This window comes from Nannobrachium achirus, assembly GCF_963921795.1.
Source record: "Nannobrachium achirus genome assembly, chromosome: 19".
NCBI classification, from domain to species: Eukaryota; Metazoa; Chordata; class Actinopteri; order Myctophiformes; family Myctophidae; genus Nannobrachium; species Nannobrachium achirus.
This window is the reverse complement of record NC_137826.1, coordinates 25,928,879-25,948,680: the sequence shown is the minus strand read 5'-3', so window position 1 is coordinate 25,948,680 and position 19,802 is coordinate 25,928,879. Positions and strand designations below refer to the sequence as shown.

Here is a 19,802-nt window from a genome sequence, read left to right as displayed (position 1 = left end):
CCGCAGTGTTTTGCAGCTGGTGCATGAAACCTGACATGAAACTTTACTTTACCAGCAGGCAGATGAGCCCCAAGCTCTGCTATTCAAAAAATAGGGATTTATTATGCTCAAGATTTGTCTGAGACTAACTATGCTTGTTTGGATAGACGTTATATAGAGGATACCACAGTTACTGGACAGGTAAGCAGTGGCGGACAATAACAGTAAAGTAAAAATTATACTTTTGACTTAAAAGTATGGTACATTATGAATTAACCACTTAAACCCTAATTCAAATATAGTGATAATAGCAGGTCTATAAGCTCACGATGCGACACATGAGCTTTTATTATAATTTAAGCAAAATTTCCGTCACATAGACCTTCTTCAGGCATCTGCTGACAGCTAGTAGCATCAGCTAAAACTATCCAAGTCCTGGAGAAGTAATGCCAATTAAAATTGTATGGTCATCATTTATAGTACTTTGGCGGTTACTCACTGCCGTCGTAGCTGAGTGTGGCGAACTTGACCCTCTTCTCAGCGAAGCCGGCACTGTTGTAGACCTTCATCTGAAGCTCGTACCAAGTGGCCTCCTGTAGGTCATACAGGATGTAGCTCTTGGTCAGAGATGTCCGCTGAGCTGTGGTCCATGTGGGCGACTCCACGGCTCGATACTCCATGGTGAAGGAAGTGATGGGGCAGCCTCCATTGTTCCAGCCGTTAAGGTTGAGTCTGACGCGGGTGGCATTGATGCTGGTGAAGAGCTCCTGTTCTTTGGAGTACTGAGGCTCTGTGAGGCAAAAGGAAATGAGCATCAAAGACAGCACATTTTTACAAATACTTACACTATAACTACTTGCAGCATAATTAAAACTATTGCAGTCGAGGGGGTGTAAGTTATATTTTCTTTGTTAAAAACTCCCATAGTATATAATTCCCATAGTAATCGTTGCTATACTGTAGATTGCTACTGTATGTTTATTCAGTAACAGGGTCTCCCTGTCTCTCCATCTCTGGATACATTTTCAGGTCAGAATACCAATTTTATCCAATCAAGAAAGAGAGGTGAGGTGACCCACCTGAAAAAAATATTATTTTTTGTTTATTAAAGAGATGGAGAGATGGGGAAACCACTGTTACTATGGCAATAACCACAAGCAGAATGTAAAGCTCTCATAATATTCGTAGCTTTAACAAAAAAGAAAAAGAAAACACAAAAAAATATCATAGCTGTTGAGATCATGATTTATTGCTATTGTTTACTCAGTCTAGCCACTAGCCTTCCTAACTTTATTTAATACAAAGAAAAGTCACTTTAATTTAATATCCAGGGATTTCTTGTCTGATAACAACAACATAAAGTAAAGAAGCAAATGAATTGCTGTCTTGAAAGAAATGTATTTTCTCATACCTTTTCCGTGAGTCTTTGCTTCGATGATCTCGCTGATGCGTCCCGGCCCCACTGCATTCTGGGCTGTGAGGGTGAACTTGTACCATGTGCCACACTTTAGGTTCTCCAGTCTGTAGGAGCGCTCACTGGGACTGATTGGAAAGTTGCCCCACTGTTCACTATTGTCCTCTGAGTACTGCAGTATATAGCCTGGAGGATACATGTAGGGAATTAGACACAGAGATTTCTGAATGCTGATATGCAGTGGTGGAAAGTAACTAAGTACAGAACTTACTAGTACAGTACAATCTTTAGGTACTTTTACTTTACGTTTACTTTAAATTTGCAATCATTTATACTTCTACTCCACTACATCTCAGAGCTCAGAGACAAATATTGTACTTTTACTCCACTACAATGATTTTAAAACTTTAGTTACTAGTTACTTTGTAGATTTTGATTGTTATAACAATACACACACATTAACCACTTCAACCCTATAATATACATTTTTACATTTGAAAATAAGGGATCTGGATCGGCTATTTTCAAACAATCTTTTTATACACTCAAACTTTTTATACATTCTGCACAATGAGTACTTTATGGCTACTTTATATTTTGATGTCGATAATTTTATGGGACCTCTACTTGTAACAGAGTACAGTATATCTACATTGCAATATTGATACTTTAAGTAAAACATGTGAGTGCTTGAGTATTGCCATTTCCATATGAAATCGTGTCATAACAAAAGATGAGGTGTTGTGTTTCATGTCTGACCTCTGATGGAGCTGCCTCCGTTATCTCCTGGGATCCAGGACAAGGTGATTGAGGTGGTGGTTGTCTTCGTCACTGTGAGACGAGGCTGGTCGGGAGGAACTGGAAACGAGACAACAAACACAGCACGTCACAAATGACTGCAAGCAGTAGAAATGTCATCAACGAATGGTAGTTGGTGAAAAGTAGACTTGCTGCCCTGCAGGGGTGTCGCACCAAATTCTGGGCCCTGGATACAAGGATTCACTGCGTTATTTTGTGCTTTAACTATTGAAAAATAGCAGATATACAAGCTCACAGTGCGGCACCGAGTGCAGCGCTGCGAGCTTGTAGATCTGCTATTTTTGAAAAATTCTATGAGGTTTTTTGAAAAACCTATGTTTCTATGTCAGTGGTGATCAAACCTTTTCACGTGAAGGACGCCCAAAATGATATGTATTTGGCCACGGACCCCCATCTTAAAATATTTAGTTCCAGGAACCCCCCCAGAAGCAGAATTTGAGTTACAAATGTTCGCTTAAAAAATACATTATATTCAAAGATTTGCACACATTTTCATGCCTTTTCAAAAATAGCAGATCTACAAAGCTCGCAGCGCGGCACTCACGCTGTGAACTTGTTATATCTGCTATTTTTCAATAGCAAAAGTATAAAATAATTAAGGCCCCTCCACCTTGGGCCCTAGTAACTCAGTCCCACTCCCCCCCCGTGTGACATCCCTGGCCCTGCGCTGCGTACCTTGCACCTGCAGGTTGAGGACAATCTTGTCAGGTCCAAAGTTATTACTGGCCACACATGTGTAGTTCCCAGAATCCTCTGCCTTCACTGTGCGTATGACGAGGCTGCCGTTACTGTGGACGCTGCGTCGGCTGTCAATCACAACAGGTGCCGGTGTCGCATTGCTGAAACATAAATGTACTTTAGATGACTTGGTTCTCAGTCAGATGACTATTACTGCTTTTCTGAGCATCTACAGCACTGTTTCTCTCTGTCATATCATCGCTGTCGGACTGACCGCGTATCTCCATATTTCAAATGTTTAAAAACTCCATAAATGAATGCGTTGTGAGCTTATAGATCTGTTATTTTCCTATTTCTGAAACATTTTGAGAGTGAAAGTGGTGACAGGCATTGACACTAAGGCTTGTCCACCTGCCCCTGGCAGGTAAATAAAACTTTCGGGCAGGTGAAGTTTGCTTTCAGGTTGCCCGACCGGGCAAGTGCTCATTTGAGAGGGGACGTCTATAAACACAACACCAGATATCTGTCTAAACACCTGAATGTGGTGGTCTGTGGAATGTAACAAGTGTGAAACCATAGACATATTCAATCATAGCTATGTAGGTATTTGGATTTGGAGGTATTGAGGAATTACATTTTTTATCGCACAGCCCCAGAAAGTCAAGAAATAAGTGTTAAATTGAGCGGTAATTAAAATCTTACCCATCATTTTATAATGGACGGTTTACAAGTGGGCATGACCTTCGGGCAAGTACCGAAGTGCCTCTGAGACCTTAGTGTCAAACACTGGGTGAGGTGTGCCAAATAATAATAATGCCTACATTGGATCCATCCATGGATCCTGAAAGGTAACAGTTTGGACATACTGTACCAACCAACAGCGACGACATATATTTGTGGCGTCTCTTGCAGTTAAACCTCTCTGTACTCACGTTTCCTTCAGCCACTTGATGCTGGGGGCGGGGTCACCCACGGCTTTACAAGGCAGCACGATGTCCCTCATCCAGGGGGTGGTCACCGTCCGGTTGAAGGTCAGGATGCGGGCTGGAGCTGCCACAGTGCACAAACACCACATTTTACTGTAGCCCTCATGCATTTCTGTACAGCAGTGGTTCTCGACCACTAGTGGTCCCTGAAGGGATTTCCAGCTAAATGATGTGGAGTTGGTAACCCAATGCAACCTTATACTGTAGATCCCTTACAGGTCCATTTGGTTTCACTTTACAGCCTCAAGAGTTAAATTATCGTTAAAATCTGCATTACTTAATTTACAAGAAGTCTACACGATTAGAGAATGCAGAATAATTAGTTTGCCTGATATCTCTCTTATCAATGGTACCACATCAATACAGCATGGAATTATGGACAAAGGTTTTGGGTCTGAGAGACAAAATCTCACCAAATGGTGGACCACCTAATACATTGTCTTGTCTCCTCATTTTGTCATTGATTAATGATAGATCTAAATTCCACCACAGTGGTCCATGGCTCAAATGCCGAATAAATAATGGACCTTGATATGAAAAAGGTTGAAAACCACTGATGTACAGTATAAAAGCATTAAAAGATAACAACAAACCCAGTGTGTATAGAACCCGTGAGCATACTGTACTTATAGGGGGTAAAGGGGAACTGACACAGCCCCTGGGTAGGCATACCCGGCCTGGTGTAGATCTGCGCTCAGAGGAGCGCACTTTTCCAATACTTGTAATGGGCCCACCATCTTTAAACTGAGATATTGTTGTTGGGTGGAAACCTTGTATGTCCAAAACCGTTCGTTTTGCATTTATCATTTTAAAAATGACTTAAACTAGTGAAAACAGCCGATCTACAAGCACACAGCGCCTCGCGGTGCGAGGCGTTGTGTGCTTGTAGATCTGCTGTTTTCACAACTTTTGTGCGACGGCCTTGTATGATAAAGCAGATACGAGGTTTCCGCCCGACAACGACAATATACAGTACAGCAGCTCAACTAGATTAGGAGGCATCAGGGTTTAGTGTGTTTATTCCATTTGTACCGTGGACTGGGGAGGAGGGGACATTCATCACCCACACCTCAGAGCGGATGTGAACATCCTGATAGGAGGTGAGGGTCTCGACTGGAGCCACTCCGGGGTCTATCTCCACTAATAATCAGCTTATCAGGTCTCACCAAGCATGTAAAGTGCTGACAAGGCCAAGCAATGTGCCATTTACATGCAGTTGATGCTTGCCCACATGCCTTTCTCATAAAGAGATAGTGGGAATGAGCTACTTTTTCAATTTCAAGGTGCGTTTAGCGGTGGCGTCTGGATTTGGGGGTAGGGTTATGGATTGACAAGAACAACATTGAATCTTGGATCCATTAAAGCCCCATGCAAAGCTATCAGGTATTCTAGGTTCAAGGCTTAAAAACCATATCAGATTTTAGTTTGTATTTAAAATTCAGGTTTAATGTTTTTTTTTAAATGAAAGGCTATGGTAATTCCACATGTGTGACTCTCTCTCTCTCTCCAGACGCTATACATCACTGTCAGGTAGAAAACTTGTCTCTCAAATTTGTAAATCAGCTATTTTCACTATTTTAAATCGTTTAAAAAAGTAATAACAAAAAAAAGGAAGGTTTTGGACATACAAGGTTTCCACCCGACAACGACGTATAGCTAATAACACTGAGATTTTAATTACTTTGGGCGATCATGTCACACTGCTCCAACTCCAATGACACTTAGTCAGCAGCCTCCACGGCTGCTGACTCTGGAAATATTTATTCAACCACAAACATAAAGAGCATTCTGGGCAATTTACCCCTGTGCTATATGTGCTGTTATATTAGAATGGAAAGTGATTGATGACCGTGAATGACAAATAAATTATGGTGTAGAAAAGGCAGGCTCCTTGAGAAGTGTGGGCAACAATTAACCACTTGAACCCAAACGCCCCCTATTCTGGGGGGAGCATCCGCTAGTGCATGGGGTTCTCACCTTTTTAGGCTGTGAGTGTGACCCCCACAATAAACATATTTGAACTGGGGACCCCACCCTGACAAGCACTTGGAATTGTAGGTATTACATTTAATGTGACTCGTGTCAGTTCTGAATGTTTGGAGCTCCGCCTACCCTCTGCCATGGGTTTGACGGTGATGACGTCACTGGCGTTGCCGCGGCCTGCAGCGGTGACGGCCACCACCCACAGGCTGTACTGCCGGTTCCTGCTCAGGTTGGGGATGCGGTAGAAGAACACGTCCGGGGCGGCTTCAAACTCACTGCTTACCTGAGAGAGAGAGAGAGAGAGAGAGAGAGAGATAGAGAGAGAGATAGAGAGAGAGAGGATGAATGAGGAGGTTGAAAATTATTGTGATGCTATATTAATTAACACATTTTGCCAATGTCCTAATTCATACTTGGTCGTGCACAAATATCGCACATTGGGAATAGCCAATAATAATAGCTCATAATAACAGAAATGCAATGTCTACAAATGCTCAAAATTGTAAGCAGAGGATTCAGAATTGTCTGTTGTTACTTCAAACAGCACAGAAATACATTCTCCATCATTTCTTCTCTGATTAGATAACACATCATTAAAAAAGATGTTTGCCAGCTTCAACAAGAAAACTATCCCATCCCTCTCCCTCATCCTACACTGTAATAATAGCTCCTAATATTTAGGATTGTGTTTAGTGTCTCTAGCCAGACAACAGATCGTTATACGCACCAAGCTATACAGTTGATTTACAGTTGATTTACGCCACTGCAAAGACATAATGCTAGTGGGGGAAGGCAGGGCATCCGCCTTCTCATTTTCAGTGTTTAGGCGCGGAAGCATTTGGAAATTGTGTGAGCCAACAGTCTGGCTCGGGAGACCAGTATGAGTTAAATGCAGAGAACACATTTCACTTACTATGAGCAAAATGTACTGTGACAAAAATACCCCCCCATTCCCTTACCGTGGGATGAGGGTTGGAGCAGAACACGGTGTATTTTCTAATGATGCCATTCACTTTGAGAGGAGGCAGCCAGGACACAAACACTACTGAATTAGATGCTGCCGCTGCTTTCACTCCAGCAGGAGGACCAGGGACTGAATGGAAACAAAAGAGACAGATCAAAATACTGTAAATATCGTTGCTGCCGGGCAGAATGTACATATTTCAACTTCTTTTCTTCTTTTCTTTCTGCACTGTTTTCTTTTCTTTTTTTCCCGGACTATCTACTGCATAGTACTGTTTTCTATCCGTCTGTCATTCAATGTTATATGAGATGCTCAAGTGGTTTCCTGTGTAAATAAGCCAAGTGCTTTCTAGGATCTCCTTTTAGTTGACCGTGTACCAGTGAACTGTACCGTCATGAAACTGTACCTTTTTCAATGCAAACTTCTAAAAGTCTTCAATCAATCAATCAAAGCCATTAAGACCTGAGGCAGACTCTACAAATGCCTTCTAAATCAGTAGTTCTCACACTGGGTTCAAAGATAGCAGATGTACAAGAGTTTGTATAAATCTGCTATTTTTGAATATCCATCGCAAAAATCTAAAATGACACTTCCTCACACTTGGTGCAGACTGATCCTTGGACAGAGCCATGTGGTGTTTTCCATGAAACAAAACATGTGCTAAACTTTAACTTTGAAAGTTCATTTTTGCTTGGTTGTCCTACCATCCTCCTTGGTGCGAGTGTAGATCTGCTCGCTGCGAACCCCATCGCCGGCTCTGGTGAAGGCCAACACCTGGATGCTGTAGTTGGTGTACTTCTCCAAGCCATCCAGCTCCAAGGAAGGCTTGGAGGTGGTCACATTCCTGATCTCACCCAGCTCTGAGAAACACAAAGTGTTTAGTGAGAGTATTAATAAAAGACCAATGTCAAAGACGAAGTGCAATTTGTAAGTGAACTACTCTATAAATGTGAATACCGGACACAGAATATCATATACTGTAGCCTACTTCTTATGTAGTGTCTGGGGTTTATGTAGTGTGGAGTGTTATAATCAATGACAAAATTCAGACTCTAGACTTGCTCTTATTTGCTACAGCTTGACCTAAGGATGTATTTTCTATTGTTCATATCATTACTCTGAGTCTAAAGTCTAAACTATGTGGTTTCTTCTTTCTTATATCTAGAATATATATTTTTCAAACATTATATTCATGAGGTTTTCACTCACATTGTTACAAATGTCACAGTCTTTTTGTCGCAATGTTGCAACATAATTTCTTTCTTCAAAGGGCTTACATCTCCCTCTACTGGTGAAAGAGCTCCAGTTTACACATCTGTTATCTGGTAAATGTGAAGATTCCTACCTCAAGATCAAGTTGTATAAAACTGTTATAATATAAATTAAGGAACATTTGATATACCGGTAGTTTACCTAATGGTATAATAAATGACATGCATGCATTATGCTCTAGACATAAACGAGAGCCCCTCCATATTGTGTGCTATATTGCTGTGTTCCTGCTGGTTATGGGATGCCAGTGCAGTATATAAACAGGTTGCAGACAGTGTTAACAGCAGGCTTGGCAGCAGACCTGCACAGTAGGTTGTCAGTTATTTTTTCTGTCCTGTATGGTTTGGAGTGTTGCCTTCATGTCAACAACACTCCTACCTGTACACCCTACTAACACTCATCTACACCTAGTAGGTGGTGTGTTGGGGGCGGCCCAACTCTTGCAGGTGCTGTGGATGGCGCTGTATGTTTTTGTGCACTACTTGCCCATATCCACTGCCACTGCTCTCTATGCTATGTTAGGAATGGATATGGCGGATGGCAGGCTGGGTTTGGTTTCTACTAAAAGAACAACAATTCAAAAGACAATCACATACGAATCTCAGAGGATAGCTAGACACTAAGCAGGGCTCTTCAACAGGGGGTCCGGGACCCTAGGGGGTCCTCAGCGTTACTACAGGGGGTCCTCCAAATCTTTGTGTGATAGAAACTTGTTTTTCCCCCCCTTTTTTATATTAACCACTTGAACCCTAGCGTCCATATTCTGAGAACTATTTTGGCAAAGATCTTTAGAGGGGGAAAAGAGCAGAAGTTTATTAAGTATTGTTTATTAAAGGACCAGGTCACCTCTGGGACAACCAGATCTTTTTTTATTGTTGTGTGGGACACGATCAACACAATCCTGAATATTTTTTTGTGTTCAATCTGTGTTTTTAGATATGTTAGTATTTCAGCATGCTACAACTGGTCATATGATGCATTTTGCATCATATGACCAGTTGTAGCATGCTGAAATCGGCTGAAATACTAAAATATCTAAAAACACAGATTGAACACAAAAAATAACTCAGGATTGTGTTGATCGTGTCCCACACAACAATAAAATAAGATCTGGTTGTCCCAGAGGTGACCTGGTCCTTTACGTATTGACGGTTCAAGTGGTTAAATATCTGAAAACCCACATTAACATAAATCCAAAATATGTGGATGATCGTGCTGTCAAACAATGAAACTATATGGAATCTATGATAAGGTTGTGTCCCTGCTTCATCTCTCTCTCTGAAAACATTGAAGACCCCTGCACTAGAGGGTGCTGTTGCATGTTGAATGTAAACAGACATGATGGGCATGTAGCTTGTCCTAAATGCAGGTAAAACTAAATGTATTATATTTTCTAGTGCCAAGGAGACTGATTTAAATAGTTTACGCATTACCACCTCTTATGGATGAATGAATGAACTACTACAGCTTACATTCAAGATAGGTTCTCCTATAACATATGGTCATTTTAAATCCTTGATTGCAGATCTACCTGCAAGTGTCTGCAATTGTTTCTAAACTTGTTTTGTAAATGTTTTGTAAATGTATTGTGAATATTGATTGTACTGTGATGTATCTCGACGACACTGCAAATGAGGGCAACCTCAATGTCTCTCGAGTATAAATAAAGGTTTGAATGAATGTAATAAACAATGTAATTTTAAAGCTAAAAAGGACATGAAAATATGTGTTGGAAAAAATTTGAGGCAAGATGTAAGAAGTTAAAGTGCTGATTCAGCATCAGCACGGCTCTGTTTAATTTGTGTTGTTATGTGGACCGACGTGACATCGAGGCGGGTTATACATGTCTTGCCATCACCAAACATCAGAGCTCATAGCCGGGTAAAAGAGTGCATCTGATTGCATGGTGTGTGGAGGTTAGGAAGCTGAACTCTGGTGTGGTTCAACCCCCACCCCCATTGGTGTGACATGCACAGCCCCTTTTCATTATAGGAAATACACTATATTGTATAATATTGTTTTAAAAAAGGCTTTGTTAGATATGCAGGAGATCCCAGTTCTTTTACCTTTATGATGTGGAACACTCTCATGACATAATGCTTGCTCTTGGATTGCAGTTATGTTGGCTTCCAACATTATCAAATTGACACATATTTTTCTGAACAATATCAAACATATGATTCAGTTATTTAACTCAATCATCACCCGGTAATAATCCTACTCCCTTAATTTATACCTGTTCTATATGGTTAATAACAAAGGGGATGCATTTTTTGTTCATTCTTCCGCCAAGGGGGAAGACACCCTGATTCTTAAAAAAACAACCACATCACACTTAATCTTAGTTTTCCCTTTCGGTGACACCATTTTCAAAAAGATACAGGCCACATACAGTATTATGCCAATAATAACATCTATACTATAATTTTGCGAATGTCTGAGTGAGTGTCTGTCTGTCTGTCTGTCTGTCTGTCTCAGCGTTTCTCCTCGGTGGCTGGAGCAATTGATCTGAAATCGCATCACCATTAGCATATGAACACACCTGACATAACTGTGGAGCCCGTTTGTCACTTTCACAAATCGTATGCTGTATATTAGCATTTTTATGGTGTATCTATATCTATTTAGCCTACAGTACCTTTTGTGACCACACATGTTAAGGGAGGGGCGCTGTTGTTCAGGCCATTAGCACAATCACACACAAACCCACACACACACACACACACACACACACACACACGGGGGGGGGAGGGGGGAGTGTGTGTGTGTGTGTGTGTGCAGGCGGGCGGGGGGGGGTTCTGGCCCTGTTACAGATGTTGTCCAAAAATCATGCCGATCGGTACACAGTATCTCTGTAGCCGTTAAATGGAACGGGTATTTCTTACATTGATGCTCCTACATATTAGCATGCAAGCACCAGTTAAAGTTACTTTCCATCCCTCATATACTGTGTGCACAGTGCACATCCCATAACCCACACACTGCACATCATTTCGGAGCTCATATCTTTGAACGGGTAAGGGCTAGTTTTAATAACAGATTTTTCCTTGACTGCTTTACAGCTCCAATGGAGAGCTTTCAGACTTGCGTACTTTAGCGGCCCCAAATGGCAGCGAGAGGTAACTGTTTTGCTGCTAGTGCCACTGGGTGTACCGACCACTGAAGCTCCTGATGGTAAATCTACATAATCTTAATCAGGGGGCAATGGGCTGTCACACCTAACCCTTAACCACTTCTACATTTTGAATCCCTTGAATCCCGTGATTTAGAGTTTTTATTTTTTTTAAATGCATAGTGTATATTTAAATGATGTTTCATGACAATTTCCCATCTGTTAACGCAACTGTGTACAGCAATGGTTTTCAACCAGTGGTCCGGGGACCACCAGTGGTCCTTGATGGTGTTCCAGGTGGTCCCCAGCTAAATGATGGAGAGCTGGTAACCAAATGGACCCTTATAGATCTTTTAACTCTTGAGACCGTAAAATGGACACTTATGGGTCCATTTGGTTTCATTTTATGCCCCCAAGAGTTACATTATTGTTAAACATCTGCATCACTTAATTTCCAAGAAGTCTACACAATTATACAATGTAGAAGAATTGTTATTTTGATCAACGTTTGCCTGTTGTCTCTCCTAGACTCCTATATACCATATCAATACAGCATGGAATTGTGGACAAAATCCTATCCAACGATGACAAAACATTCTATGTTTGGTCATCAAATGGTGGTCCCTGGCTCAAATGCCGAATAAATAATGGTCTTTGGTAGGACATTCACCGAATATTCGAATATTCGAATATCAAAGTCACTATTCGATGTTTTTTTTTTTTTATTGTTTTCTATTTAAAATATATAAAGTTTATAAAGCTTGGCTAGATAGAAAGTCAAAAGAATGAGTTGTCAATGCCCCTGGTGGATGAATGTGTTAATGCTCTATACCAGGAGTTCTCAAACCTTTTTAGGCTGTGACCCCCAAAATAATCATATTTGAACTGGGGACTCCCACCCGACAAGCACTTGGAATTGTAGGTATTACATTTACCGCTAATGTGACTCGGTTCCGCAGATAAATATTGTGAAAATAGCAGATCTACATGCTCACAACGCCTCGCAACGCGAGGCGTTGTGAGCATGTAGATCGGCTATTTTCACAATGTTTGCCTCTTGCTTACTTAATATTTGACAGTTTGACCAGTCCTGTCGAATATTCGAATACTTTGAGGTCGAATAATTCGAATACTACAAATCACTATTCGTGAATGCCCTAGTCTTTGGAATGAAAAAGGTTGAAAACCACTGGTGTAACAGTAAATGATGGCTAAATGGCGCAGGGAAGGCCCTGGTCTTCTATGGTCTGTTACCATGCAAACTAGTAGTGGCTGTCAGGCCCTGAGCAGTCCTGTTCCAACGACAGGCCGATGAGATGTGACAGTCAAGGGGTCAAAGGCAACCCCGCTGTCACAAACCATCCAGCTGACATGTTGGCGCGTTGAGCTGAGTGTGATGTCTGGCTTCTAATAGACCAGCGCTTCCCAAACACTGGCTCGGGACCCACTTGTGGGTCGCCGACACATTCTTATGGGTTGTTGTGAGTAATTATTATTTACTTTTTACACATTTATTGAGTTATTTATACTGCATACATTTGTATGTCATCTCCTTTGTTTACATCCGCATTGGGAAAAAAAGTTTGGGGATCTTCGAAATCTCTGGTAAGCGGAGGCTAGGCGATATTTTAACTCTGGCAGAATACATATTTATTTATACAAAAGGTTTTACTTAAAAATTTGGGAGGGGGGGGGGGGCATTATACTGTAGGTGAGATGCCTTTTAATTAGATTGTTGTAACATTCTTCTGCATTGTAATTTCTCTTATATTTCTGTTATTGGTATTATATTCAAATGTCCTTTAATATTGTGTTCATTTTGCTGTCTTGTTGTCTTGATGCTTGATGTTGTGTGTACTTGGAATTGCCTTGCTACACAAATAAACTTGCCCAATTGCCTATTATTATTTATTCAATCCTTTCACAAATGCTCAAAGGTAGCAGTACATCTGATCTAGAAGCTCACAAAGAGCTGTGTGTGCCTTGCCCTTTGGCCACAAAAAGTTTGAAAACCACTGGAGAGAAGCTGAGGTTAGAGCCGATGGGAATTGAACCTGCAGCAATGCTAAACCACTGGTCCTCAAATTGGCCTATAATTCTGAGAGTGTACAAATGGACCCATAATGGTCCATTTGGTTCCATTTGTACACTCTGAGAGTTATGGGGGTCCTTGAAATTAAAACCTTTGAGAACCAGCGTTCTAAACCATTTTGTGTGCGAGCTTTCATGTCCAGTATGTGAGGTGGTATCAATATGAGTACTGTAGTGCTGTACCTCCATCAGGCAGGTTAGCCCAGTAGATCACCCTGAAGCCCAGCAGGTTGCCATTGAGGGCCTCTTTGGGAGGGGTCAACCAGGACAAGGAGATGACCTCTGGTAAAGTGGCCGTGGCCTGCACGTTCTCTGGGGGACGACTGGGCACTGAGGGGGAGAACAAGGAAAAGATAAAATAAAAATTAAGACAACAGACATGGGTGCTGCCTGAGAGTGTTCTGATTACCTCTGTCAATTCTTCAATTCTCCACTAGATGGTGGTATATACTTACTTTAGTTTCCAACATGAAAACATGTTTCTCCAGACTCTTCAGCCTCTACAATAATTTACTGTGTACTGTGTGTATTGCGTCTTTAGAGTAGTGTTTCTCAACGGGGGTTGTTCAATCCCACCGGGGGCATTGAGACAACACTGGAGGGCATTGGATGGGTCTGAGGTGCTGTTTGGAGGGCTTTAGCTATTGAAAAATAGCAGATATACAAGCTTGCAGCGCGGCAATATGCTATTTGAAAAGTCGTGAAAATGTGTGCAAATCTTTGAATATATTACGGTATGTATTTTTTAAAAGCAGTCATTTGTAACTCAAATTTTGCTTCTGGGTGCGTCCCTGGAACGAAATATTTTGAGATGGGGGTCTGTGGCCAAATAATTGCACAAATCTTCAAGATTTATAATAGCAGATCTAGTCGGTGCCTTCCTCCCCATATGAAGAACATTCATGGGGGGCCCACAGTGAATCCTTGTATACGCAGGGAGCCAGAATGTGGTGTGACACCCTTGCATGTACTCACCGTCCTCCAGTGTGGTGGCGGCCACCTCCGTAGAGGACGGCCCCGTCCCAGCACTGTTGCTGGCCTGCACCACCACTCCGTACTGGGTGAACTTCTTCAGGTTGTCCAGCACCAGGCTCTCTGCGTTGTCCCCGGTGGTCTCCATGCTGATCACGCTGAACTGGTAGTTCCCCCCGGAGCTGTACTCCCGGTAGCCCACCTGGTAGCCTCGGATGGCCCCGTTCTGGAGGTGCTTCTTTGGCGCCTGGTGGTGGCAGGAGAAGAGGAGAAGGGTATTGTTGCTGTAAGGCAGAAACCTTGTGTCTCCATATGAGATAACAACGTTTTATGCTTTTTCATCAACTAAAGGAATAGTTCACCCCCAAAATGACTTTTTATCTATTGATTACTCATGCCAATAATATGTTTTTGTATTTTTTTGTATTTGTCGCAAGACAAAAATGTGATTATAGTAAGTTTACCCCCATTGATTCCGGATGGGGACCCAAATGCATGGTGCTGGATGGGCAAAACCATCAGGATACTTTGATTTCTAAAAGGGTCTTTTGGTAAAAATATCGAAAATAGCAGACCTCCAAGCTCACAGCGCGTCGCAGCGTCGCAGCGATACTTGATAACACACTGAACTAAGCATAATCAAGTGAATACTGGAGATGTGGCGTAACAGCATGGATTTCTACACAGAGAGGGCAATTCTTTCAACATAATACGCTGCATTCAAGTTTAGGAGAGTTTGAACAAGGCAATTCTCTTGAATGCTGCCTTCATATGGCATGGAAAGAGGGCATTTGCATTTCTTTCACCATAGTAAAAACTGCATCCATGGCCTGGAGAGGGCACTTTTTACAGACAGGTAAAAGGGCAGGGGCTTAAGCCCCCTTTGATGTCTATGTGTGCACGTGCCTGCCATGGACCATTGCTGCAGAAACAGTGCTAGCGGTGGTATCATCTTATCTTACCCTCCAGGTGACTCTGATGCTCTGAGAGGAGAGGGCTTCCAGCTGCACCTCCTGAGGTGGTCCATCAGGAGCTGAGGAGAGAACACAGAGCAGTGGTTCTCAAACCTTTTCATGTCATGGACCCCCTAAAATCATATGGATTTGGCCGTGAACCCCCATCACAAAATACTTTGTGCCAGGGACCCACCCAAATGTTTCACAAATATTCCAGATTTTTCACGTTTTCTCAAGAAGTTTTGAAAATAGCAGATCACCAAGCGCCCAACGCGGCACATCGTTTCGTCTTTGCATTCGCACAAAGTTATGCTAATGTAACCATACTGCAGTACATGTAGCTGACTGCTTGGCAAAAAGTATATTTTTAAATATATTTTCGAGAACGGAAATGACAAACATGACAACTTCCTGTTTTCAGCTTTCAGGATCTGTAGTTCTAGACTCTGTGTAGCGTTCAGAGATTGTAGAATAGTTGTCTGGCTATGCGAGACTACTGAACCCCCACCATGTGCTCATCAGAGCCATCTGAGTAGCCATCTGCTGTCGGGTGGAAACCTCAATATGTCCAAAACTGTTCACTTTTCAGGATTCAAATTAAAAAACAGCAAAAATTATCTGATCCAACAAGCTCTCTTCACACCGCGCTTTGAGCTTGTGGATCTGCTACTTTTGATGCTTTTGTGTTACACTGTAGTATGATCAAGTAGGGCGTTAATTTACGGGGGAAAACCCCCACAAAAAGTTTAAATATGGAAATAGGAGGTTTCTGACCGACAGCAACGATTATACTCCCTTTCTGTTAAGGCAACATCTGTGCAGGATATACAGTACAGTAGTGTACTGTAGCACTGAATCCTTCCTGTCAGAGTGGACTTCACTTTAACAAATAGGACACATCATGTTTATGGAGGAGGAGGTTTGTGTGGATGATTGAGGGTCGAGGAGGAGAATGAGGAGTGCTCTATTGGGGGTAAAAGCAGCGCTGGGGGATGGGGAGAGAGCCCCGACCCTCACTCTATTGACCGCGGTGTGACATTTACTACTGGGGCCGCTAATTGAAAAGTTGTGCTCTGAGTGCGGGGTCAGCATGTGTTCAATAATGCAACAGAGGCAACGGAGCTGATGTCACTGGACTGTAAATGAATTGACTCAGCTGACCTCCGGCCCTTCCCGTCATGATTTAAGACGGCGTTCGCACCAAGCACTATAACTACAACTACATATCAGTCACCATTGTCTTTGTTATAACCTAGTAGGGCATTCACCAAATATTCGAATATTCAAATATTCAAATATCAAAGTCACTATTCGACGTTGTTCTCCGAAGTCGAATATTCACTTTTTTTTGTTTGTTTTGTTTTCTCTTAAAAATGTTTTAATATGCCCTATAACCTAGTTGTGGTGCGAAGCCTACTTTGGCATCCACTTGACTTAGAACTTATCTTACTTATAGTTAGTGCTTGGTGTGAACTGCCCTTTATAATATACTTTGGGCGTACACCAGTGTCCGAAAATCTACTAGAAAGCCTATTTTCGGCGCACAACACTGGTATACGATGGAGTATGAAATAAGCATTACTCACACAGGTCTGTCTGTCTGTCGGCTTGTTCACTTTTGTTTTTGTATTATACATTACCTCTGTTTTGGTGTACAATGCAGTATTGTACAGCATATCAATTTCCAGGTGCGCTTTATGAAATCGGGTTATGTACAGTAATGTGTGCGTGACATGCATGTGCGTGTGTGAGTGCGTGTGTGTTTATCTTTGTGTGTGCATAAGCTAGGATGTGCATGAGATAACAGTCTTTTATTCCCCATCGGGACAGGGAGGTGTTTGAGGAGGGTAGTGCACGAACATCTGTGGCCCAGGTGCAAGACGAGCAAAAGTATCACAAAATAAAATATACATGTACCGGTATGTAACATATACATGCATGTGTACACGGTATGTCCTGACGAAGATCTGATTGATCGAAACGTCGACGACGCAATAAAAATACAGCAGCACCTTTTCAGCATCACCAGAGTGCAGACTCTATTTCAGTGGTTCTCAAAGTGGGTTCCAGGGACTCTCTGGGTTCCTTTATGGGGGTCTAAATTGACCCATGTAAATCTGTAACTCTGACAGTGTACAAATGGAACCAAATGAACCCTGACGGGTTCATTTTGTTCCATTTGTACACTGTCAGAGTTACGGGAAGAACTTGAAATGTGAATGTTTGAGGACTGAGTGATTAAAACACTGTCTTATCCTTAAAACCTCACTCACATGACTGATATAAATTAATGCTCACAGCTAAATATGCTCTCTCATGTCTTCAGGTATATTACTTTGTACTTACCGTAATCTCTAAAGTAAACTTTTGTTAACTCTCCCAAATTTATTTTTTTATTTTATTTATTTCATGTTGTTGTTGTTGTGTTTGTGTTTTGGTTTGTGTGTTTAAAAGAAAAGTAAAAACTTTACGGACAATAGAAAAACTGTGAAATGAAAATGATGTAAAGTTATAATGACTGTCCCTAAATAAAAAATATATATAAAAAAAAAAAGAAATGTGAAAGTTTGAGAAACACAGCTCAATTTTCTCTCGTGTGTCTCGTGTTTACCTGCTTCGTCTGTGGTGATGGTGAGCTCGTTGCTGGCCTCGCTCTTGCCGATGAGGTTCTTGGCGAACATGCGTATGTTGTAGGTGGAGGAGGGATGCAGGTCAATGATGGTGGCCTGGTTCAGCTGCGGGGACACGTCTTTGGTCTTCTGAGCCGTGTCCCAGGAGGCTGCGCGGGGAAGGGGGAGGGGGCAACGTTTATTGGGGTTACCAAGGACGACCACAGCCGGGGTTTGGAAAAGGTCAAAGCCAGCTAAGTGCATTAAGGCCAAGGCTCTATTGAATTATGGCACTCTAAGACAAAGTGAATATTATAAGGCAGGGGTCTTCGACGTTTTCAGGCCAAGGACCCCTTAGCTGAGAGAGAGATGAAGCAGCGACCCCTCCTCTACATATTGTATAAATGTGTGATGCAGATTTTCATCGATTTCTCAGATAGATTCATAGACTTGTTTGACAGCACTGTCATCAGTGTATGTTGGATTCATGTTAATGTGTTTTTTCAGACATTTAAATAGTGGATATTTTGTAAACTTGACCTTTCACTATGTACTTTGTCTGCTCTTTTTTTTTACCTCTACAACAAACCTATTTGCCAAAAATAGCCCATCTACAAGCTCTCAGCGCCTCGTGGCGCGAGGCGTTGAGAGCTTGTAGATCTGCTATGTTTGGCTAAAGTTCTCCTCGGAATAGGGATGCGAGGGTTCAAGTTGTTAATTTTAAAGAATTATCCTATCACACAAGGATTTGGCGGCCCCCCTGTAGTAAGTCCAAGGACCCCCTGTTGAAGACCCCTGTTATAAGGGGGTCGAATCTCATCCTGAGAGATTCGGCATTCAGCAAAAGCCTAAGATAAGAACTAACATTACGTAATGAGCCCGAGCAGTAAAACCTGAATTCGGAGAGTGGAAAATGGGTTCATTCGTGTATCGGTCATGTCCTCCTTTACCCGATTTATTCTTGCTCTCGATGTCAAAGCCTGTGATTGGGCTGTTGCCATCGAAGCCCATGGTCCAGCGCAGAGCGATGGTCCTGTCCTTCACCTCTCTGATCTCCACCTCTGGGGGGTCGGGGGGCTCTGGGAGACACATTATACTGCTGTTATTTCATTGTTACTGCACACTGAACACTGTCCTGTTCCCTTGCATGCAGGTTGCAATGTCCCATATCAACACGACAGTATACTGTAGCATATCGTTGTTGTCGGGCAGAAACATTGTACCACCCATATTTTCATCTTCATCCTATAAATACTTAAAGGGATATTTCACTTTAAAAAAAAACTTTTGGTCATTTTATCGTCTAATCAGGCTTTTATGAACACCCTGAACAGTTTTTAATTTGCTTCATTCAGTATTTAGATATTTGATGTAAATGTTATCAGGCCCTCCTCCTGCAGGACGCCTCCCCATACACACCCATTGTAACTTGAAACTCCATTTTAACCATGATAGATTAATTCCATGATAGATTCATTAAATGAATCTATCATGGTTAAAATGGAGTTTCAAGTTACAATGGGTGTGTATGGGGCCCTCCTCCTGGAGGAGGACGACTGATAGCATTTACATCAAATATCTAAATATTGACCAAAAGTTTTTTTTTTCTTTTTAAAGTGAAATATCTTTTAAGCCTTTATTTTATCGCAATTCTATTACAAAATAGGAATACATGGTTGTAACTATAATAACTACACTGGATCCATAGGAACACAGGTAATGAATTTTGCACAGGTTTTTGGACATAAAAGTTTGTTCTGTGTACCTTGCACTGTGAGCTGAATGATGCCTCTGTCTTCACCAAAGGAGTTAATGGCGTGGCAAGAGAAGAAGCCGGAATCCTCTCTCACCGTGGGCATAATCTGATGTTCAGCAAGAAATTGAGAAAAGAAAAACACCTTTAAAACTGTATTTGAGTCAGGAACACTCTTGCCATAGATTTAACCATTTATTGCAACAAATGGATT

At 41.8% G+C, this 19,802-nt stretch overlaps 1 protein-coding gene across 2 annotated transcripts in view; it reads right to left on the bottom strand.

Moving 5' to 3' along the window:
* Nucleotides 1–19,802, bottom strand: part of dscama (Down syndrome cell adhesion molecule a) — a gene marked incomplete at both ends in the record, with an annotated part of 144,023 nt that overhangs the window by 8,301 nt on the left and 115,920 nt on the right. For both annotated transcript variants that reach the window (XM_080749014.1, XM_080749015.1), the window contains 14 exons: nucleotides 479–769; nucleotides 1,391–1,579; nucleotides 2,153–2,251; nucleotides 2,888–3,051; nucleotides 3,823–3,940; nucleotides 5,989–6,142; nucleotides 6,819–6,952; nucleotides 7,528–7,683; nucleotides 13,482–13,628; nucleotides 14,274–14,517; nucleotides 15,233–15,303; nucleotides 17,838–18,005; nucleotides 18,786–18,914; nucleotides 19,601–19,697. In XM_080749014.1, coding sequence (XP_080605140.1) covers nucleotides 479–769; nucleotides 1,391–1,579; nucleotides 2,153–2,251; nucleotides 2,888–3,051; nucleotides 3,823–3,940; nucleotides 5,989–6,142; nucleotides 6,819–6,952; nucleotides 7,528–7,683; nucleotides 13,482–13,628; nucleotides 14,274–14,517; nucleotides 15,233–15,303; nucleotides 17,838–18,005; nucleotides 18,786–18,914; nucleotides 19,601–19,697 — 2,161 coding nt within the window. The remainder of the gene's footprint in view (nucleotides 1–478; nucleotides 770–1,390; nucleotides 1,580–2,152; nucleotides 2,252–2,887; nucleotides 3,052–3,822; nucleotides 3,941–5,988; nucleotides 6,143–6,818; nucleotides 6,953–7,527; nucleotides 7,684–13,481; nucleotides 13,629–14,273; nucleotides 14,518–15,232; nucleotides 15,304–17,837; nucleotides 18,006–18,785; nucleotides 18,915–19,600; nucleotides 19,698–19,802) is intronic.